At 57.5% G+C, this 20180-nt stretch overlaps 8 protein-coding genes across 8 annotated transcripts; 3 read left to right on the top strand and 5 right to left on the bottom strand.

Annotated features, from left to right (window-relative positions):
* Nucleotides 1-873: 873 nt before the first annotated feature.
* BDY17DRAFT_315834 (uncharacterized protein) lies at nucleotides 874-2342 on the bottom strand (the record flags this gene model as incomplete). Its single annotated transcript, XM_033735953.1, has 3 exons — nucleotides 874-1924; nucleotides 1981-2135; nucleotides 2325-2342. 3 exons carry the CDS (start codon nucleotides 2340-2342, stop codon nucleotides 874-876), a joined length of 1224 nt encoding a protein of 407 aa, XP_033592043.1.
* A 518-nt stretch (nucleotides 2343-2860) lies between these two features.
* On the top strand, nucleotides 2861-4559 carry BDY17DRAFT_322311 (uncharacterized protein; the record flags this gene model as incomplete). Its single annotated transcript, XM_033736785.1, has 3 exons — nucleotides 2861-3167; nucleotides 3703-3951; nucleotides 4039-4559. The coding sequence occupies 3 exons, from the start codon at nucleotides 2861-2863 to the stop codon at nucleotides 4557-4559; spliced, it is 1077 nt and encodes a 358-aa protein (XP_033592042.1).
* A 410-nt stretch (nucleotides 4560-4969) lies between these two features.
* BDY17DRAFT_322310 (uncharacterized protein) lies at nucleotides 4970-6988 on the top strand (the record flags this gene model as incomplete). Its single annotated transcript, XM_033736784.1, has 1 exon — nucleotides 4970-6988. The coding sequence occupies one exon, from the start codon at nucleotides 4970-4972 to the stop codon at nucleotides 6986-6988; it is 2019 nt and encodes a 672-aa protein (XP_033592041.1).
* Nucleotides 6989-7392: 404 nt separating this feature from the next.
* On the bottom strand, nucleotides 7393-8370 carry BDY17DRAFT_104406 (uncharacterized protein). The gene has a single exon (XM_033729144.1). It carries the CDS (start codon nucleotides 8140-8142, stop codon nucleotides 7570-7572), a length of 573 nt encoding a protein of 190 aa, XP_033592040.1. The 5' UTR covers nucleotides 8143-8370; the 3' UTR covers nucleotides 7393-7569.
* A 228-nt stretch (nucleotides 8371-8598) lies between these two features.
* BDY17DRAFT_247063 (pyridoxal phosphate-dependent transferase) lies at nucleotides 8599-10602 on the bottom strand (the record flags this gene model as incomplete). Its single annotated transcript, XM_033730789.1, has 3 exons — nucleotides 8599-9928; nucleotides 10014-10468; nucleotides 10531-10602. The coding sequence occupies 3 exons, from the start codon at nucleotides 10600-10602 to the stop codon at nucleotides 8599-8601; spliced, it is 1857 nt and encodes a 618-aa protein (XP_033592039.1).
* Nucleotides 10524-11900, bottom strand: BDY17DRAFT_104418 (uncharacterized protein). Its single transcript, XM_033729145.1, has 2 exons — nucleotides 11861-11900; nucleotides 10524-11764 (listed from the first exon to the last, which is right to left on the bottom strand). The coding sequence occupies exon 2, from the start codon at nucleotides 11626-11628 to the stop codon at nucleotides 10894-10896; it is 735 nt and encodes a 244-aa protein (XP_033592038.1). The 5' UTR covers nucleotides 11629-11764; nucleotides 11861-11900; the 3' UTR covers nucleotides 10524-10893.
* Nucleotides 11901-12627: 727 nt separating this feature from the next.
* Nucleotides 12628-15246, top strand: BDY17DRAFT_293675 (putative ABC transporter). The gene is made up of 3 exons (XM_033733021.1): nucleotides 12628-13179; nucleotides 13244-13715; nucleotides 13788-15246. The coding sequence occupies exons 1-3, from the start codon at nucleotides 12992-12994 to the stop codon at nucleotides 15012-15014; spliced, it is 1887 nt and encodes a 628-aa protein (XP_033592037.1). The 5' UTR covers nucleotides 12628-12991; the 3' UTR covers nucleotides 15015-15246.
* A 690-nt stretch (nucleotides 15247-15936) lies between these two features.
* BDY17DRAFT_104345 (NCR1, Niemann-pick type C) lies at nucleotides 15937-20134 on the bottom strand. Its single transcript, XM_033729143.1, has 2 exons — nucleotides 16192-20134; nucleotides 15937-16133 (listed from the first exon to the last, which is right to left on the bottom strand). Exons 1-2 carry the CDS (start codon nucleotides 19928-19930, stop codon nucleotides 16030-16032), a joined length of 3843 nt encoding a protein of 1280 aa, XP_033592036.1. The 5' UTR covers nucleotides 19931-20134; the 3' UTR covers nucleotides 15937-16029.
* Nucleotides 20135-20180: the final 46 nt, after the last annotated feature.

Below are 20180 nucleotides of genomic sequence, written 5' to 3'. Positions count from 1 at the left end.
GGCTTCGAGATCGGGCCTTTGGCTATCGACGGCGCGGACGAGGTAGACGATGCTGCCGAGGTGGATGGAGGCATTGTGGCGAGTCGCGCTGAGGCGGATATGTGGCCGATGGATGCTCGTGCGTCTAGGCTGCGATGGCAGTGTCCTTCAATGCCCAAACTGTGTCCAAGGGAATGATGATGGTGGCGGAAGCAGCGTCCGAGGTGGCAAGGCATCGCGAACTTGGATTCGCGGCTGCCAAGTCTTGAGCGACGATGGCCGGCACGTGCTTGCCAACGACGACATCCAAAGACGACGTTGAACTCGACTTCCTCTCCTCATTTCTCACTCTGATTTCGATAATTGAACTCATCCCTCATATCATCATCAGACGTTTCGTCAAGCCCGACAAATCTTCCACCGTGAGCCTCACTGCACAATGGTATTGCATGACACACTAGACTGACTAGATGGCAGGAGCAGCATTGTGCAATACCTCGTTCGTCACAATTCGAAACTCTCAAACGTAAGGGCATCCTTGCTCGATTCACTAGACTACAGTTAAAAACATCCAGCAGCCTATCAAGCACACCAACTCTCAACATGTGTTCCCCCGTCGAGCCAACCGTTACATTGGCCGCGAAGCCGATCAAAGTCAAGAAACCCGGCCAGCCTTGCATTGACGTTCCTTGCGGACCCGACTGGTGAGCATCACTCCGAAAGCGCGCAAGTCTCCATGCTAATGTATCGTTTCCAAGCAATTGCGAGTTCTGCTGCATCCCTTGTACCATCATGTGACGCGAAGAGGAGAGGGAAGCAGCCCGTCATCGTGCAAATGGCCACAGCATGAATTCGACGAATAGATATACGATGTGAATGCCGGCAACGACCCTATCAAACATCCTTCCACATCATCCCCGAGCGCTCTTGGAAAGGTGTCGGTGCGGCATTGGAATCTCCAAACGGATCATCGTCCTCGTCGTCCTCTCCCTCTTCCGCAACATCCTGTGCTCCGCTAGCTGCATGTTGGAAAGCTGGTGGCTGCGGTATTGACACGCTGGTAGGTCTCGGCGGCTTCACTGGAGGCTTCTCCTCCAGTGACAACCCTGCCAGCTGCTGCTGACTGTCCAAGCTTGGTCCTGCCGCGCTCTTGGGCGCCGGATGCTGGCTGTGCTCCCACGCATCGCTGTCGCTGTCATCGTCGATGCTCTTGTCCATGATTTCGTAAGCGGTCAAGGCTCTGACGAGCTCGTCATTGGCGTTGACCAGGCTCCCGATCCACTGATCAGATTCGACGTTCTGAATGTAGTACAACACCCGCCTTCGCAAGAGCTTACACGCTTCAAACCGCCGTAGGACTTCGGCATTCTCAGATACTCGCTCCTTCTCTCGATTGACCAGTTGAAGGCCATTGAGCAGGTTGGTAGATGCCATTGATGCCTGCGCGATGGCGTTGGTCATGTTCTCCTTCTCCCGTGCCAGATTGAAGGGTTTCCCTTGCGACTTGCTTTTGTGCTTGGACAATTTGGAGGCGAAGCTTGAGGAGGATGTCGGCGTGAGCGTGACGGGGTTGGAGGATGCCACGCTGGACACAGTGGTCGTTCGCGAGACGGGCGGCTCCTCGAAAACATTCTCCGGTTCGACAGGCGCCTGCAGTACCTTTTGACGAGCTGCTTGTGGCTTCGCAGTCTTTGGCAGCTCCTTGTAAAGGTTTGCAATCCTTTCGAGACCTTGCGTGGTCTTGTAGGCATTGGCCCATTGCTTGAACAGGACTTGACATTTCTGTCGCACCTGAGGATCCACGGTCTCATCCCTTGGCATCATCCTGAGTCTCTCAAGTAGAGGTTCGTCGGCGAAAGTGCGTTGAAACCGAGAGCCTGCATTGTGGATCAGGCCATCAAGGATAACCAGAGCCCGAATTTGACGATGAGGGCTGCCATATTTCCTGCAGCAAGTTATTAGAGGATCTCTGGTTACGAGATGATGGCTGCGGTTTCGTACAGCTTCTTTCGAATCGCGCGGGCTGCCTCTGTCGGGCCCGAAGTCTGAAGCCGAATCACCTCGACCAGATCAGGAATGCCACTATCATCATCTTCCGCCACCTGGTCGCCGGTCAAGCGGTCAACCTGCACCGTGACCGCCGTGTACGGCTTTTTCTGTTCATCATCGAGGTTTGTCAGCCAGTGCCGAGTTATGAGACAGCAGCGCATTCAACACCGCACACTCTCCTCATCGCATGATAGTGATCTCTCGCTACACAAAGAGGAGAGTCGAATCCACCCATTGGAGCGGCAATTGAGGCAGCCTTTCCTCGAGGGAGCATGATTGATAGAGAAAAAACGTACCGAGCTTTGATGAAACATCTTCCGAGCTGCCTCCTTCTAACAGGCTTCTCGAGAACACGAAGAGGCTCTTGCAGTGTTCGTGGGCCTGGGCCAGACGAAGTACAAGCCGCTGCCTAGAGGGCGTCGTCAGTCTGCCCGCGCCAGCCTCTTGATTTCGCGAAGCAACGGCGGACGACCGCGGGAGCCGGGAGTCTAGATGGCAATCGCACGTAGAGTCCAAGGCACCCACGTCTCCATTACCTCACGTAGAACCACGACGAGAAGCACAATTGGAGCAGCTTGGTAGGAAGCGAAGTCAATTCCACCACCAGGCCGAACGGAGCTGCGAGCTACGGCGCCAAGCATTTTCACGTGCTCTCCAACGTCACTTCCCGTTAGACTCGAGACTTCCAGCATCGGGCATCTTTGCATCCTACCACTCACAATGCTTCTTATGCCGATTTGTCATGTGACCAAGACTCCAGGCGCACATCACGACTAATGTCTGCATCCACGTGAAATCGCTGTCGAGCAGTCAGCTTGTACGCATGTTATCAATGGCAGCTTTCACTCCCATCAACCGCACAGATGTAGTTGCGAACCCTTACTCTGCTCACCTCACTGCCCAAGATGTGGACGGTGAGCTAGACGCCGCCACGTCTTCGTCCACGGATCACAAGTCTGTCGCATCACAGTACCTTGGCCGTGGGAATACGAAAGTCGCAGACACGCCCGTCAAGCAGCACAGCGGCCCATTGCGAGGCCGAGGAGCGAAGAAGACGAATAACAAAGGCACAATGGCGCCAGGCGACGACACCAGTGAACCGCCGGCCAAGCGACCGAGGATCAGTCAATTATCTGACAGTATGCGCATCGGAAAAGTAAGCCGTGATGACAAAACACCCGCCAGTACTGCAGCAACGGGGAAAGTATCCTATTGTGGCATTGAAAGTGAAGGACGAAACTCAGACGTGGCCCATCCAAGGTCTTCATCTTCGTTTCCGGCGGTATTCTCGTCGACATCCATGTCTTCGGCGCAAGCTACTCCTCCACAGACCTCTGTGGATGCCATAAGATGTGCTTCTGGCTATGGAGCTACTCTTTACGATTGCTCTGGGATGTCTGGAAGGGCCCGAGAGCAGCCGAATATGACCTCCGTAAAGCCACTGGAATCCGACCACTCTGATTACGTGCCCATGAGCATCGGCAAGGGCCCCTTACATGGCGATAGACGGATTGACTCTCCAGACGCTATAGCCACAGCCCTAGAGGAAGACTACTTTGATACAGAGTCCGATGACGAGGAAGCATGGGCCGCTCTTTTCGATCTTGTTGAGGCACAGAGCGTTCCGCACTCAACTCCCTTCCATCCTTCGCCCATCTCATCTGAATCCTGCAGGCATAACCGAAGCTACCACAGGCGACAAGGACGGTATTGGACGAAAGCCGACACTCACGCTGACACCAGACGAAGACTTGATCGACCTACCAGACGTCCCGGAAGGCGAGATTGCCGAACTCATGCAAGCGGCAGAATCAAAAGTAGAGCAGCCGCGCCGGTCGCCATCCCGTAATCTGGCCAGCACGGGTTCTTCCACGGATGTCGACGGGGACGTGCCTCGAATCCAGGACCAACAGGACTTGCTCGGTATGGAAAAGACGAAGCCTTGTTCGCTGCTTTTCTTTACACAATTCTCCCCTTTGGGCGAAGTAGCAGATTTGCTGACAGAAGTAGATCCACACAAGCCAACTCAAGCTAGCGTCAGGAAGCCCATCGTACGGATGCCGTTCCCGTCATCATTACTCGACCGCCCGGCGATTCACGGTGCCTCGAGCAGCACGCTACTGCGTACGTGTTTCCGTGTGGGGGAAGCACTGAACGTCGGGGCGCAGGCAGTCCGAGCCGGCCAGGACGTGATTCTGGAGCTCTACGCACGTGTGGTGTCTTCGTATCGAGCGAACAAGGTGGATGGCGTGCAGTCATTTGTGTTCAACGACCTCTATCACGATCGTCCGCCCCACGTGGAGGGGTCTTTCGAGCTGTGGCGGGATAGCGAGCTGTGGAATGCAGACAGCAGCGCCTTCCTGGAGCCAAAGCAGGGCGGGATCATGTGCAGAGTGATTGCGAGGATGAAGAGGGATGCGGAAAGGGGGAAGTGGAGGCTGGAGGTGCTGAATGTGTGGGAAGCGAACTGGGAAGACGTGGAACATGTTGCTGGCATCTACGCGCGAGATCTGGCCGACAGGGATGCCTGAGGAGGATAACTACACAAGTACCTTCTGATATTTGCTGATCTTTGCTTGCGATGAGAGACTGATTCCTACTTTGACATATTGCTCCTCTCTTTGCCTTTGTCGTGCTATCCGTTGGCGATCGCTGATTGGCTGTCGTCCACCTCACACCTCCAGGCGGGGAGCTTCCAGCGGTGACCAGCAGCATCATCACCTCTGCCACCCTGCTTCCATCCATACATGCACGCGCGACTTGGGAGGACATGAAGACCGTCCACAGTTGCTCGCTCCAGCCATACCGCGACACCTCCCATGGCATGGCAGGAGCATCCACCACCTACCTCTCATCCTATACCACCCCCACCTGAACACGCGCACAGTCTTCGCCCACTCCACGCTTATTAGAAGAAAGAACCACTGCATCCATTACGACCATGGAACACACAAGCATCTTACAGCCGCCGGCAGAAATCGTCAAGACCCCTTCCAAGCCCCGCTCCTTCTCCGACCCGCAGAGCACGAGCGGCGCCCCCGACTCCTCCTCTCTCGCCCCCTCGCCCACATTCCTCGACCGCGCCGCCCATCCCAGCAAAGACGACCACGATGCCAACCCCATCACCCCGCGAGCCTCCTCCCGCCGGCAGGACTTCCTGTCCCGCGGCCTGTCCCTGCAGATGCCCCCCTCCTTCTCCATGCCCTCGCCCTCGCAGTTTCCCTCCTCCCACCATCGCTCCGCCCCTCTCAGCCCGCAGCTGGACCGCAACAACATCTACATGCAGCAATCCCCCGCCACTTCTCTCCCCCGTCACTCCCGCGGTCTCGACTTTGCACGAGCTTGCACCACCTTACACCACTCCACTCTCGCCGAAGGCAGTCCCGATTCGAGTCCGGTCATCACCCAAAAAGGCGTTGCGATACCCGGGAGGAAGGGCAGCATCAGTAGCATGATGCTCGACTCACCAAATCTGCTGAGTGCGGGCAGCGGCTGGGGTTCACTGCCCCCGGAGCGGAGTGCAATCAGCAGCTCGGTTGGCAGTGTGAACATGCTCGCGAGTGAAAGCGAGAGCGGTGATAGTGAAGAGGATGCGAGCATGGCGGGTGACGATAACGACGATCCGATTCTCACCACTCCGCAGGTGAGGAAGTTGCAGAACCCCAATGCCCTCACCCCTTTTCATGGAGGTGGGACATGGGGCACAGGCGCCCATTTCTCCCCTGCCCAAGCTTCTCTCATGAAGACCATCCGACGTACGAGATTGCAAAAGCCGGGAAAGAGAGCGAGGAAGAACTCGAGCAGTGCGAGCGGCAGCGGCTACAGTTCCATGGCATCTCCTCGAGGCACCTCGCCGCCTCCCCTGAGGAGCATCGAGTCCGCTGCCAACGGTGGCTATTTCAACTGGCCCACCGCGGCGAGGAGCAGACGGGAGAGTCTGGCGATGGGCACAGATGGGCTGCATTTGTCCAGCGGAAACGACAGCGGCGACGAGGCTTCAGCTTCCAACACTCCCGGAACGCCAGAGGTGGTCAGACGAGCAGTGACGCGCAGAGGCAACCTCCTGCCCAAAACCAAAGGGTTCGCTCGGATCCGAGCAGCGCTGATGGAAGAGGCTGCGCCTGTCGACACCGAGAGCCGGCGCGAGGCGGAAACGATCCGACAGGTGCGGGAACGAGACGGCAGCCTCGCCGATCTGGACCTCACCCCCAGCAGGCGCTCCTCGACAGCAGCGGAACAGCCATCTCCCCATCTGTTCCCTACCACCTCGGACACCGACTACAAAGACTTTGGGCATGATCTCGGCGGTGCTGAAAATCCCAAGGGATTGGGTATGAATTTCGCCGCCCACGTCAGCCGAAATAGCGGTGGCCTAGATTACTGGAATCGCTACGACTCCTCCTTTCGCACTCCCCCGCCCCCAACTCTCGCCCGGCACAGCAGTAGCGCGATCTCGGATACCAACATGGACAGCAGCAGTGACACCCTGCCGGTTTGGCGCCCGCGCCCTCGAGCAAGGTCCAGTGCATCCGACGCGCCGTCGGAAGCCATGCAGTCTACTGCGCAGCCCGCGAACGGCGTCATGAACGACGACATGCATCTCAATCGCTTCAAGCGCCGGCGAGAAGAGGACTTTGACATTTGCACCGTCAAGCGTCGCGCCGTCTCTCCCGGCATGAGTGCCAACAATTCCCCCGTCCTCGCTCCATCGCCTGCACAAAAAGACGGGGGCGGCAACTGGGGTCAGCCGCCGGATCGTGGCAACCGAAACAGTCAAGCAGACATGTCGCAACAGCGCAGTAGACATGGCAGTGGAGGTAACAGTATGAGTCTACCGTTCGGCAGCACACTAGGGCCGCCTCTGAGCTCTGGGAGTTCTGGTGCGAATGGAGGCCGGAAGCTGGGGCTGCAGGGGATGGTGGATACGAATGATGGGATTATGAAAATGAGCATCGAGTGATGTTCCGGCCTTTGCGCAAGGCTTTCTCGACACGATGGGATTGGGACAGCGTTTTACCGACTATCTCGGCATGAATTACGATCTGGCTGTGGGGGGTGTATGGAGCCATCGCTGTACACATCAAATGTGACACGTACGATATTGTACCCATGGTGTGTGTCGCTGATCACAACGTCCCAACAGCTGCCAACGGGCTCCGCCAATGCAGTAAGACATCTTGACAGCATGTGCTGTGGAACGAGATCATGGCTACAGTTCGAGGTGTTACAATAGATCCGTTGCTTTGCGTGCAGCGGCGATCAAGTGTTGAAAAGAAATCGGCCCATTCCCTTTCCCTATCTTTGAAGACAACTCAGCCCGGTAAATCCATGCCGAGGAGCATCGAAGGCGAAATACAGCTACACTACATCTGAGTACGCGACAGGGAGACCAGAATCACGTCAACATGCACCCTCCCGCGCACCCAGCCCCCAACGAATGAGCGAGACGATGCAATCACCACTGGCAACAGCATACAACAACAGCAAGGGAGCCCTCCACACCACCAGCCCCAAACGGCCGCACAGCATACAAGCGGCGCGTCAATCACTCGCCAGGCCAGGCTTCTCCGGGCCGCGACAGGAGCGTTTGTGGAGCCGGTGTAACGACGATATGCAGGCATGGCGTTGCTTGTCCTCTTTCTTCGTAGCCGGGACTGCGCGGGCGAGCGGTGGCTGGGCGATGGCAACGGCATGGCTGAGACGTGGGCAAGGCTGCTGCTTTGGGACGCGGTGGCTGTTTCTATTGTCGTGGGTGTTCGACATCGGCTCACAGAGGGTGGGAGGGTCAAGGATTGAGGCGCGAAACTGCAGGCGGCTACTCGATCGACGTATGCATGAAGATGGTGAGTGGACATGCGGCGGAGAGCTGCAGGATGGCTGTGCAGCTCCTTGACGACGTAGCATATCCTGCGGGCTTCCGTAGGACGCGGTCGAGCAGGGAGTGCGATACTGCAACAATCTCGTGAAAATACAGGGCCTGCGAGTATAGTGAACACTGTTGGTCTTCATGCATGTATTGTACAGGCCTGCATCGTGCCCAGGTATCTCAGATATGTACAAACAGCTGGGCCCGGGGCCATTAGCAGTAGTATCCAGGCATTCGCCCTCCGTCATCCCCGTTGCATCTGTTCTTCGCTCCACTCTCCCCTTTCGCACTTCATGCTCAGAGAATCAACTCGGGCTTTTTCTTCCCTTGCCTCGCCTCGTTCTTCGTTTTTGTCCCCAAGAAAAGATCAGCAAAATAACCAAGAATTTTTCCCTGTTGTTCCCACACCGTAAAAGTCAACCAATGCCTCTCGAACGCCATGCTTGCCGAATGGAAGGAATTGGCACATAAGCAGTAGACTCCTCCAAATACCGTGTCTTTCGTCGCCGCTCCGGAGTGGATGGACTGCGATGATGATGGTCCAGATTCGTGTCGCGTTGAATAATCCAAGACTAGTCGTCACTTCTCCGACACCAGATGTCGTGTGATGTAGTAGGCCCTGGGTTCGGACAATTTGTCCAGTCCACATCAACTGCCCATGCGATTGGTCCCGCTGTAAGGAATCACAATTGAGAGCCAGAAGGTCATCGGGACACCGGCAGTGGATCTTGATAAGAAGGCTTGTTCCGCAACAGGTTCACCACGCTTCTGCCGAACTTGCGTGCCTTGACGCTGGGCGGGTTGCGAGAGAGCGGGGTTGTGCCGCCGCCGCCATCTACGACGACTTCGCGGACTTGGGTGACGTTGGCGACGTGCGTGTAGTTTGTCTTTCGTATCGCTTCTTCCCACGGCTTGTAGCGTTGCGTGTATTCGGAGGGGATGAAGCGCGGTCGTTCCGGCATGACGATTGCCGAGTCCGGCGTTGCGTCCCACAGAGGGCTGTCGATGCCGTTGAGTTTGTGGGGAGAGTGTTGTCCGGTTGAGGCCGGTCTGAAGTCATGGCGGGTAGGAGAGGCCATGACATCTGTGGGAGAGACCGGGGTGGCGGGGGAGGGCGGTCTTGCACCCGCGGGCAATTGCACGGTGCGGGCCATCTGTGCAGCCTGTGCAACGGCTGCCAGCGGCTGTCCTTCGCGCTCAACGTACACGTCCTCCAGGAATTGAATCAACGCCCTGACGTCGCCTGCGGTGCTCATCGCGCCCAGACTCACCCGCACCACGCCCGTCGCTCGACCGAACATGATCTGAGTGGGGTTTGTGCAGCGATGGCCAGCAGCGTAGGCCGCCTTCATTTCCGCCGGCGACCAGTTGAGGTACGTGGCTACACCTCCAGGGTTGCATAGTGAGCCACTGCGGACAAAGATGTTTCGCTCGTCCGCCGCCTCCTCGACCTCTTCGTACCCGACCAGGCTTCCGTCCGATCGGAGAACATTGAAGGCGATCGTCGCGCCTTGCACGGCAGGATCGCCGTAGACTGCTTGCTCGTCCTTGTAGATGCGGCAAACCGGCAATCGGTTGTCATGCATCAACGAGCTGATGCCGTCGTACAACAGCTTGCCAAGCTGTGCGGTGTGTTGAGAGATGAATTTCATTGGATCCGGGCCGTACAAGCGTTCATGGACGTTCATGGCGTGGTCCAAAGCGAAGATGGAATGGAAAGGTAGCGTCCCGTCCTCGAGCCGATCGTGGATGGACGTTTCTTTCATGGCGTGCCATGTGTCATGTACCGCGATGATCATGTCCACCGTGCCGCCGCCAAAGAACCTTCGCTGCGCCAAGACATGCGCAGAGTCCTTGCGCACGATCAGGGCGCCGATATTGGGAAACCCAAAGATTTTGTAAAAGGAAAGAGCAACGAAATCGGGAGCGGTGGCGGGGTCGGACAAATCCAAGGGCGCAGTTGTTGCGAGCGCGGCAGCGTCAAGGAGGGTGTAAGTGGCGGCTTTGTGGAACAACTTTCGGATTCGGCCACACCTGTGCAACGTCAGCATCGTCAAAGGGAGGGGCCGGTGTGCTACAGTGCACAAGGGCGCATCATGGTGGGAAGCGTGCGGCGTACCAGCTGAGCGGCAAGCGGCGGCCAGTCATGTTGGACTGGCCGGGAAAGGCAAACAAGCCAAGCTGGCGCGAGCGAGGGCCGCCGAAGCCGCCACTGTTGATCCAGCATTCCACCTCGTTGTCGTTTGTGAAGCAGCGGTGCATTTTGACCAGTTCCCGCACGCCGACCAAGGAGGTGTGGGCGTCTTTGTGATAGCCGTACCACACGGGAGTGTTGGTGGAGGCGGCAAAGTCTTTGAAGCAGTCAATCACCATCTTCACGGCGGCGGTAGCGTTGGCGACAAAGACGAGATCGTAATCGTGGGGGTTCGCGCCAAAGAAGCGTAAGGTGCGCTCTCGTATTGCGTCGACACGGTGCCCGGAGACGGCAGATGGGGACGAGGCCGAGTGGGGATTTCCATACAGGTTCGAGATAAGGTCGGCGGAGAACTCCTCGATGAGGGATCGCGCGTACAGCTGCAGAGGGGAAGGGGTCAGTTAGATGGACGAGAGTAGGGTGCGGGGGGAGGAGAACGGACTGTAGCGCCTCCGTGGTCTAGATATGTCTTTCCCTTCAACTGCGGATACTCGCGAGCCCGCCATTCTTCCATCTCTTCCACATGCAGCTCGTCCGGGCAGGCTTCGGAAGGTTGCGAGGTGAAGTCGGTTTGGTAGCCATGATCCTGGTCGGAGTCGGGATCGGAAGAGATGTCTTCCACCGATGAGCTGGCGGTGCGCAGGGTTGGCAAGCTCGGCTTTCGCGAGGCGTCTCGAGTGGGATGGTGTGCGGGTCGGATTCTTCTCGGGACAGCAGGAGGATGGATGGCGTCCGATGCGGTCTGCACGGCTTCCAAGATGTGTCCAGGAAGGTCCATCGCAGTGGACGGGCGCGCGGGGATTGCTTATGACAAGGCGACAAGGTAGACCAGACTCATGTCGTGCATCCAAGTAGTAGCGTAGATGGCGGCAGTAAATGATGCCTCGCGTCCAAGATTGGGATAGGATAGGAGGGGTAGTAAGTATGCAGAGGAGGGAGGGGAGTTAAAGGTGGGAGGGGAGTTGGCAAGCAAAGGGCAAAGGCAGACACACGACACCGAACAGAGGTTTCCTGTCGCGAGTAGAGTCGAGTTGGACGAAAGAGGACGGCGCGGGAGGCGCTGGCGATGGTGGACGACGATCGAGCAAGCAGCACACCCGCCCAGCGCTCCCATTGGTGGGGAGGCGCGCGTTAGTGGCGGAAGCGGCCCTGCCCATGCATGTCCGGCAGGGCTGGGCTGTCTGGAAATAACACGCTGCGACGGGGGCGAGGTGATTGGGGAGGTGGAGCAATTCCACCCCGAAATTGACTGCCACGGCTCGAGGCTAGGCGTTGCGCCAAACCCCTCCTGACACCCACTTTGCCTCGTTGGGGGAGTGCGTGTAGGGGGGTGGTGTGGCGGTTGCCGTCCGCTTTCGGCCATCCGTGGCGCGGCGATCGACGGCGTTGCAATTAGCATCCCACCACCGCCGGACAAGAGTAGCGGAGTCCCAGCACAGAACAGCATGGCTGATGAAATGGCTGGCCCCCGTGTCGCCATCCACGGATGGACTGCACCCGCCCGAGCTGCTAGGGACAACGTGGAAGGGGAGGGCAGCATGTCCCATGCACCTACCCAGACACCTTAGTCGCGCAACCTATCCCCGTCGCGGGTGCGCAACTTGGCAAGCCCAGCAAGGTAGATGGGGCCGAGGAAACGGGGCGACGATCGGCAACCGCCGTACAATACTGTTGCACTGCGTTCTGTCACCATCGGCCTGTCTTGGGCGAGCGGGGCGCGGAGAGCTTGCCGTGCTCGCTCCCCGGTTCGCAGTAGTGTCGGGGAGGCACACTTGTAGGGTACCTTAAGTCGAGATCGCGCTGGCCTACTCAACAGGGGCAGTAGACGTCTGCTTGTTTCGGAGACGGAGCTTTTTCTTCACACGTCAAGGTTGGTTTAGAGTTCAGTAGCGTGCGGCAGGGAGGGACAAGCTCAGGGAGCGGGGAAGCCTTGCATTCTGTGCCCCTGACTATCCCCTTTTCGGCTCCACCTCGCCCCTTCTAGCCTTGTGCCGTATCCGCGGAACGAATGCATGTCAAGTTGTTGGGACGGCACTTGCCAGCGGAGGAGCAGTTGGCACGCAGTCCAGGTGATGGATCTGTCACAGTTAGACTGACAGCTGGAGGCAGGCGAGGGTTACGAGAGGGAGGGATGGGGCAGCTGCAGGCAGCCGGCGAATCGTGTGCCACGGCAGCTGCTGGCGTTTGCCAGATTGGGCGATGGCCTACGCCTCGCTGGCGTTGCAAGATTAATCAACAAGTCCCAGTCGAATTCCAATTCTTGCGCGTGCTTCGTATCCGGGCAATTTCCAGGCGGGCCCATGCGGGCTAGACGTGAAGGATGAATAGAGCACGGTTGCCGTTTTCCTGGCGCTGCGCGGTCAATGGCACGCTAATGCACGCCACTGCCGCGCCAGTCGTCCACTCAAAGCCCGCCCCGGACAAGGCTTCGTCGCACCTGTCGACGCCAACGCGCGGGAACGACAGGCCGGTGTGACTTCTCGAACGGGAGGCAGCAAGGGGACAAGACTGGATGGGAGAGAGCCCTTTCTTGCCCGCCGCCCTTTCTTCTGCCCATCCCACAGTCACCCACCCCATCTGCCCGACAAACGCGGCCCCGATCGCTCCCGTTAGCTCTTGCTTTGGATCTCGCCCTGACCATCTCGCTCCACCCCACACCCACGTTGTTCTTCCTTTACCCTTCCTTCTCACTCCCTTCTCACTCCTTCCAATCCACCACCAACTCTCCTTCAACACCCTCCTCCCCCTCCTCATCCACCCCTCGGGCGGCATTCACTCTCGCCTACCTCCATTCGCTCCCTCCTGCCTCCCTCGTCCACCGCAGCACCGTCCCTGAACCAACCACTCCCCTCAAAGTGGCGAACGATCAGACCCGCGCGTTTGATCGCGGCAGCTACAGCAAGATGTCGGACATCGAGAAGATGATCGGCGGTGACTACGCCCAGCTCACCAACACCAACATCCGCAGCTTTGGCTGGAAGGGCGTCACCGTCACCGTCAAGGATCGCCAGACCCGACGCCCCAAGACCATCCTCAATGACATCAATGGCATCGTCAAGGCCGGCGAACTCCTCGCCCTCATGGGTCCTTCGTATGTCTCCCTCCTGCCCTTTCTTCACACCTCCCACCATGTTCCATTGCTAATTCCCTCCCAGCGGTTCCGGCAAATCCACCCTCCTCAACGTCCTCGCCCACCGCACTTCTGCCCTCAATGCCTCCGTCAAGGCTGCCATCTACATCAACGGCTCCCCCGCCAACCCCAAGACCTTCCGACGCGTCTCCGCCTACGTCGAGCAGGAGGACGCCCTTGTCGGCGCTCTGACCGTCCGCGAGACCCTCAACTTCGCCGCCCGCCTCGCCCTTCCATCCTCCGTTAGCAAGCTCGAGAGAATCCAGCGCATCGAGGCCCTCTTGACCGCCTTTGGTCTTTCCGGCCAGGCAAACAATCTGATTGGTACTCCCATCAGAAAAGGCATCTCTGGCGGTCAAAAGCGTCGTGTCAGTGTCGCTTCCCAGCTCATCACCAGCCCCAAGCTGCTCTTCTTGGACGAGCCCACGTCTGGTCTCGACTCGGCCGCCTCGTTTGAGGTCATCTCATTCGTCAAGGACATTGCCAAAAGGCACAACGTAAGTTGCTGATTTCCATCCCCCATCTCCTGGCATACTCCCTGGCGTGTCTCCATCTAACGGCTCACTTAGTTGATCGTCGTGGCTTCCATCCATCAACCGTCTACCTCCACGTTTGCAATGTTCGACAAATTGTTGTTGCTCTCGCAGGGTGGCACGGCATACAGCGGGCCTGTGTCGGAAGTGCAACCCTACTTCGATGCGTGTGGCTTTCCCATCCCGCTGTACATGAACCCCGCCGAGTTCATCATCGACTTCGTCAACACCGATTTCGCACGTGACCGCAGTGAGGTCGACCAGCAGCTAAACATGGTGCACTCGTCGTGGCATAAGTCGCGACTGGCGACTGCAACAGTGGCCGAGCTGACCGACGAGATGGCGCGCAACTCGATGGACAACGAAGTCAACCCCGCGATCAAGGATGAGTCGGCCGGCCGCTTCGCCATTCCCCTCGCCCTCGTGCATCGGTCATTCATCAAATCCTACCGCGATATCATCGCGTACGGCATTCGCATCGCCATGTACATGGGCCTGGCCATCATGATGGGCACCGTCTGGCTGCGTCTGCAACCCGATCAAAACAACATTCAGTCCTTCATCAACGCCATCTTCTTTGGTGGTGCTTTCATGTCGTTCATGGCCGTCGCCTACATCCCCGCTTTCCTCGAGGACCGCGCCCTCTTCATCAAGGAGCGAGCCAACGGCTTGTACGGGCCTACGTCGTTCCTGGTCGCCAACTTCTTGACCGGCATTCCCTACCTCTTCCTCATCACCGTCCTCTTCTCCGTCGTCGCCTACTGGCTGTCCAACTTCCGACCCGCTGCCGAAGCCTTTTTCACCTGGATCATGTGGCTCTTCCTCGACCTGCTCGCCGCCGAATCCCTTGTGGTGCTCATCAGTTCGGTTGTGCCCATTTTCGTGGTGGCATTGGCTGCGACTGCCTTTGCCAACGGCCTGTGGATGTGCACCGGTGGCTTCCTCGTGCCGCCGCACACCCTCAACCCCTTCTGGCGATACGTCTTCCATTACATCGACTACCAGTCCTACGTTTTCCAAGGAATGATGGTGAACGAGTTCGGCCACCGAAACTACACGTGTGCACCCGCCGATACTCCGGCGGGCTGTACGTGCCTGTACACGACCGACTTGGCGGACCAGTGCCTCATCGACGGCACAGCGGTGCTCAAGACTTACGGCTACTCCGTTGGAGGGACGGGCAAGTGGGTGGGCATCATGCTTGGCATCATTGTCGGATACCGACTCCTCGGCTGGCTGGTGTTGCACTTCCGGAAGAACTAGGCGAGCCCGGATTGTTCACGCTCCGTTTCATTCGACACGCGAAGATCACTGGTATGTTGACAGATGGGATAGCGAAGAAAAGTGGGAGGGTTATTGGGGGGAGTCTGCGGCGAACATTGGCGCAAGTCTGGCTGATTCCGATGGATGGATGGAGGGAGTCATGCAGCATAGACTCCGTGTGATATGAATGATGAGCAGGTACCCGTTTTGTCGTCTGTAGTTGAATAGATGTTTTTGAATATCGTCATCACCAACTCTCCGGTCTCCGCTCATCCTCACGTTGCACTTGCCGCTCGACTATACATCGTCTCATCCCTGCAAGGGATCCATGCACTCGCCACGACACCCCAGCGCCGGCTGCCAACTCTTGCCGGCACTAATGCAAGCTCTAATGCTCCCGCCTGTCAGAGATATAGTGACATCCCCTATAATTCTCCGGTGATCGACACCCGCCAAATTGGTGTGACAAGTGTCTAGTCGACGCTACGGCAGAGCTAGGCACCGCCCCCCGCAGCAGCAAGGGGAACACCGCATCCCAGCGCGTTTCATCAGGACAGTCGAAACGAGCGAGTGGGCCGCCGAGTGCATAAAACTACGATGCTCCGTCCGAGGTCCGGCGGGAATACGCAGTGGCTACAGACCTAGCTTTTCAATGTGTTTAGGCGAGCGGGGTCTTTTGCTCCATGTCGATCGCTCGCCTCGATTCTCTTCCCGCAAAACGGGCGGGCTCGATGGCAAAATGATCCTTGCTTGCCGTTGCTTCCAGCGTTGCACTCGGGATGCTGCCTTTCTTTGGCAAGACTGGCAAGGATGCGTGTGGTGAAGGCATGCCGGCGCTGCACACACGGACCAGACGGCAGGGATCGCCGAGACACCCGAGCCGTTATGCTGTGCAAGTCATCACCTTTGGCCGTTTGGGCACCGCACGGGAACGCGGATGTCAATGGCTTGGTATCGGAGTATCAATGGCTATTGAATGAGGCCTGGCCTCCAACTACCGCGCTGCTACCGAGGCCTAGTAATCGTCGCTGTCATACTCCTCATCCGGCAGCAAAGCTCTGTACCGACGGCTCGCGAGGTCTTGCTCTAGTCCGCCGTCGCTCTCGGGGTCAAGGTAACCTGCGCGAAAATGTTGATCAGTATATGCACGTGACAAGCGGGATGGGGAGAAACTCACCAGCCCCTCCAAAGAGGCTCAATGCAACCGGCAGAAAGACCAGCGCATGCAGCGCCGCCCAAATGATCAATGCGAGCCAAACTCTAAAGTAATAGATCTCGAAAATCTTGCTTCGCGTGAATGCGAGGACGAACACGCCGAGGAGCTTGGTGATCGTGATGCCGCTGAACACACTGCCGCCGACGTTGACCAAGGCGGCCCAGGCTCTAGCTTGCTTGCCACGGAACTTGCTCGACGCGCGCTCGAGTATCGAGGCCGATGGAATAGTGAACGCGCGGGCGATGTGGGCGCAGAATTCGACGCCAATGCCCACGCAGATGATGATGTTGACCAGGCTGACGGCATTAAGCGACACATCCGCCAGAGTCATGGTGGCAACAACGTCGACGACAATCATCGTCACCGTTACAGTAACGACCAAGCCCGTGGCGATGGATCCCAGCAGGAGGGAGGTTGTAAAGAAGATGAAAGCCAGCGCTGCACCCACTAGTGCCGTTGATAAACGGACAATGCCAGCGTACATGTCGAAGAAGATGTAGTGCTTGCTGTAGGGGAAGACATCGATGCCGTCGTTCTCCTGACTGATCTCTTTGGCAATGCGTCTCGCGGAGGCGTAGGAGTTGATTAAGTCCTCTTGGCTGGTAAGTGCGGAGTGCGCAGTTCGGAAATGGCTGGCGGGCACATTGATGGTCGTGTTGTCGATTACTACCGCATCTGCGTACTGCGCCTTGCCGGCCGGAGGACAGTCCTCAGTAGTCGGTGCCTTCAGCCAGCGTTGGGCATAGTAGACAAACTCTTCGCCTTGAGGCATGGCTTGTAGCGTCTGGTCCCATGGCGGGTCGTGATTCGCGAAGCACGGGCTGCCTGATTCATCAACACAACACGCCGTATTCTCGGGGTTCAGCCATGTCCAGAAGTCGTCTAGCCAGCTTGCAGTCGTGTCTGCAATGTACGAATGCTCCCGGGTTCGCTCTAGGCCGAGATGGATTGGCACAGAGAGGCGGTTGCACCCAAGCTCTTTGGCGCACAATTCCTGTTGATGGGTCCTGGCTGTGGCGTTGACGTTCCTCGTAACGAAGTAGACCGGCGGCCCGGCACCGAAATAGTCGTACAGGTCGTCAAAGTATTTGACCAGGTAGCTGCTGCTCGGCACAGCAATTCTTTGGTCGAGTCCAAGCTTCAAGTCGGGTAGAAGTGCGATACCTGCGGCGAAGAAGCCCAGGAATACCGTCACAATGGCGACTCTGGTCCTATTTCCAAGGATTGCTGGAGCGTAATATCTCCGAATGAATCTCGCCAGCGGTCCTTCCTCTTCCGTACCACTGAACGGCGCCCCACCGTACCCATTTGGCATGCTCGACGACGACCCGCCCTGCACCTTGATGCACGGAATGCAATCGGCACGTCCAGCTTCCACTCTCTCCTGGTTCAAAGCCAGGACCGAAATGAACATGGTCACTTGCAATACTGCATTGATGAAGACTGCTCCAGCTGCGTATGCCGCGAAGTTTCGGACGGCAGGCATTCCAACAGCAGCGCCGAGCGCAAATGCTACGGTTTCGGTGGAGGCAGAGAGGAGAATGCTGGGTCCCATGCGGCCAAGAGCACGCGCAAGCCGGTCTGGAACAGACTCGTCCGCATGGTTGATGTTGACTCGTTCGAATTCGTGCACGATGAGAAAGATGTTGTCCACGCCAACAGCCAGTACCAGGAAAGGAATGACTTCTGCAATGATCAGGGTCGCCTTCAGTCCCGTAGCCGCAAACAGGCCCACAGACGCGGCAACACTCATAAGGACGATGAGAATGCCGACGATGCCCAGCATGAATTTGCTCTGAACAAGCGCGGTGGCCGGGTTGCGCAAGATGGAGCCGAGCGTGAGCGTGGTGCTGCCCAAAGCCAGCGAGGCGTAGAAGAACATGACGAGATAGCTGATTACCACGATCTTAGCGTCGGTATTCGCGCTTTGGTTGAGCTCCTGTTCGAGAGAGATCTCCGTGGAGAAGCTCAGCCTCAAGCCTCGCTCCTGAGCCTCCTGTGCCACGTCCATGAGCAACCTCTTGAGGCTATCCTCCCACTCCTCGGCCTTCTCCAAACGGGGGTCGCCTGGATTGTAGTTCTGCACAACCCACGTCACAATCAGCGCTTCAGCATCAGTGACGGGCTGTGAAGTTCTGTTGTATCCTCCCAGCAGTCTTTCGATAGGCATGGGTTGTTGAAAGTCTGGACGACAGTCGCTCGGTACGTCGGCGCAATGCTGTAGTTGCTTCTCCCAGTTGTCCATATCTAGTTCTTGACTGTCAAAATAATGCGTGATTGACTGAACAACACAGGCGCCGCCCAGTGGATCGTAGCACACATCTTTCAAAGTCAATCCGTGCTTCGGACTCTTCTGGATGCGCACCCGCCTCTCGACATCAAACCACCATCTGAGCGTGTTGGCACTCAAGACAGGTCCATGGCCATCGGCGTGAGTATCATTAACCAAGAAGGCCTGCTCCGTGCGGAAGAAGGGCCCAAAATTCGAGTCGAAAAAGGCCTTCTCCTGTGCAGCAGCGGACTCCGGAGCTACCCAAAGGTTGACCGGGTCTGTTTCCAGGTCGAAACGAATCCACCCCAAGCTGAAGATGCCAATCACAATGATTGACGATACAATCGTGATGGCCGGAAAATTCGCGCATGTCCTTGCGAGTTTGCTGAAAGCACGGTCGCAGTACGTATTGAGGGGGTACTGTCGAGTTGGGCGGTCAAGCAAGCCTCCAGCTCCGTGCACAACATCTCTTTCGTCATCGTCCTCATCGGGCGCCGAATCTTGGAGGAGTTGAAGCCGCTCATTCCTGTTTTGTCGGCGTTTCGCAGCCGCAGCGTGACCCGAGACCGCCAGCACAAGCAGTGTGACGAAGACGGCATACACAAGGATTATTGCAAAGCTCAGGCAGGGGAGCAATCCGACTTTGCACTCCTTTGGCTCTTCCAACGGGTCGAGGGAGGGGCAGATTGCCGGGCAGTCGTTGCACATGCACTGATATCGCTTGTCGGAGGTGTTGCAAGGTATAGCATCGTCTAATACCGGGTGCATATCCTTGAAGGGATGCTCATTCGGTCGTGGAAAGTTCATCTGAAAGGGGCTTCCCAACGTGGACTTCGTTCCCAGGAAGGCGAGGAATTGGGTGTAGTTTTTGGCGTTGCCAAAGTATGTCATAGATTTGCCACCAGCGAACTGGATCTCTTTGCAGCTGTCGTAGAGCCCCGAGCCGTACTCGTCACTGATGAGATGGTCCAGCTCGGTTGTCATTATCTTGTCGCTCTTCTCCTTCGTTTGCGTGACGTTGACGAACAGACTCTGGTCGGGGGAGCAGGTGAAATGGCAGAACATGTTGCGGAAGTTCTTTAGGCACGCCGGACAGGATGCGATGAGGAAGTTGACTCTGTCGAAGTTGGTCTTGATGTCGTCCACCTGTTCGTCGGCGCAGCAGACTTTCGTGTCCGTCCATTCCTCTCCACACAGTTCTACGAGCTGATCTCTTGCGGATGCCGACAGACCATTGCCGGCGAGGCCATTGTCTGCGCAGGGAAGCTGTTTGCCAAAGAGGCTCTCGCTGCCGCAGTTGCCTCGAACGGCGCAGCGGCCGGCTTCGTGGATCTTAGTGAGGTTCAACGGGTTGTTGCTATCAATCGCCGACGATGGGAGGGTAAGGAGGAATAGGGGAAGGCATCGTAGCCACGTTGCTGTCTTCATCACGACCACCCTCTGCGCTCCGGCATACAGGGAGCCCCGTCGGTGCGCACGTGTTGGTTCGCCGATTGAAGGCGTGTGGGACCCGTACGGGAGCTTCAAAGCGGTGCGGGGGTCGGATGATGTCTCAAACCCTTTGTGAGGAGCACTTGTTGAGTCGTGGATGCGCAAAGGTAAGATAGATGGAGTGGATGATGTCGTACGTTGCAAGAATCAGGCAGCGGCGGCTCGCTCGCCGACTGACGTCGCCGCA

This window comes from Neohortaea acidophila (assembly GCF_010093505.1).
Source record: "Neohortaea acidophila strain CBS 113389 unplaced genomic scaffold BDY17scaffold_3, whole genome shotgun sequence".
NCBI lineage: Eukaryota > Fungi > Ascomycota > Dothideomycetes > Mycosphaerellales > Teratosphaeriaceae > Neohortaea > Neohortaea acidophila.
Note: the sequence above shows the minus strand (reverse complement) of the source record. Positions and strands in the feature narration are given on the sequence as shown.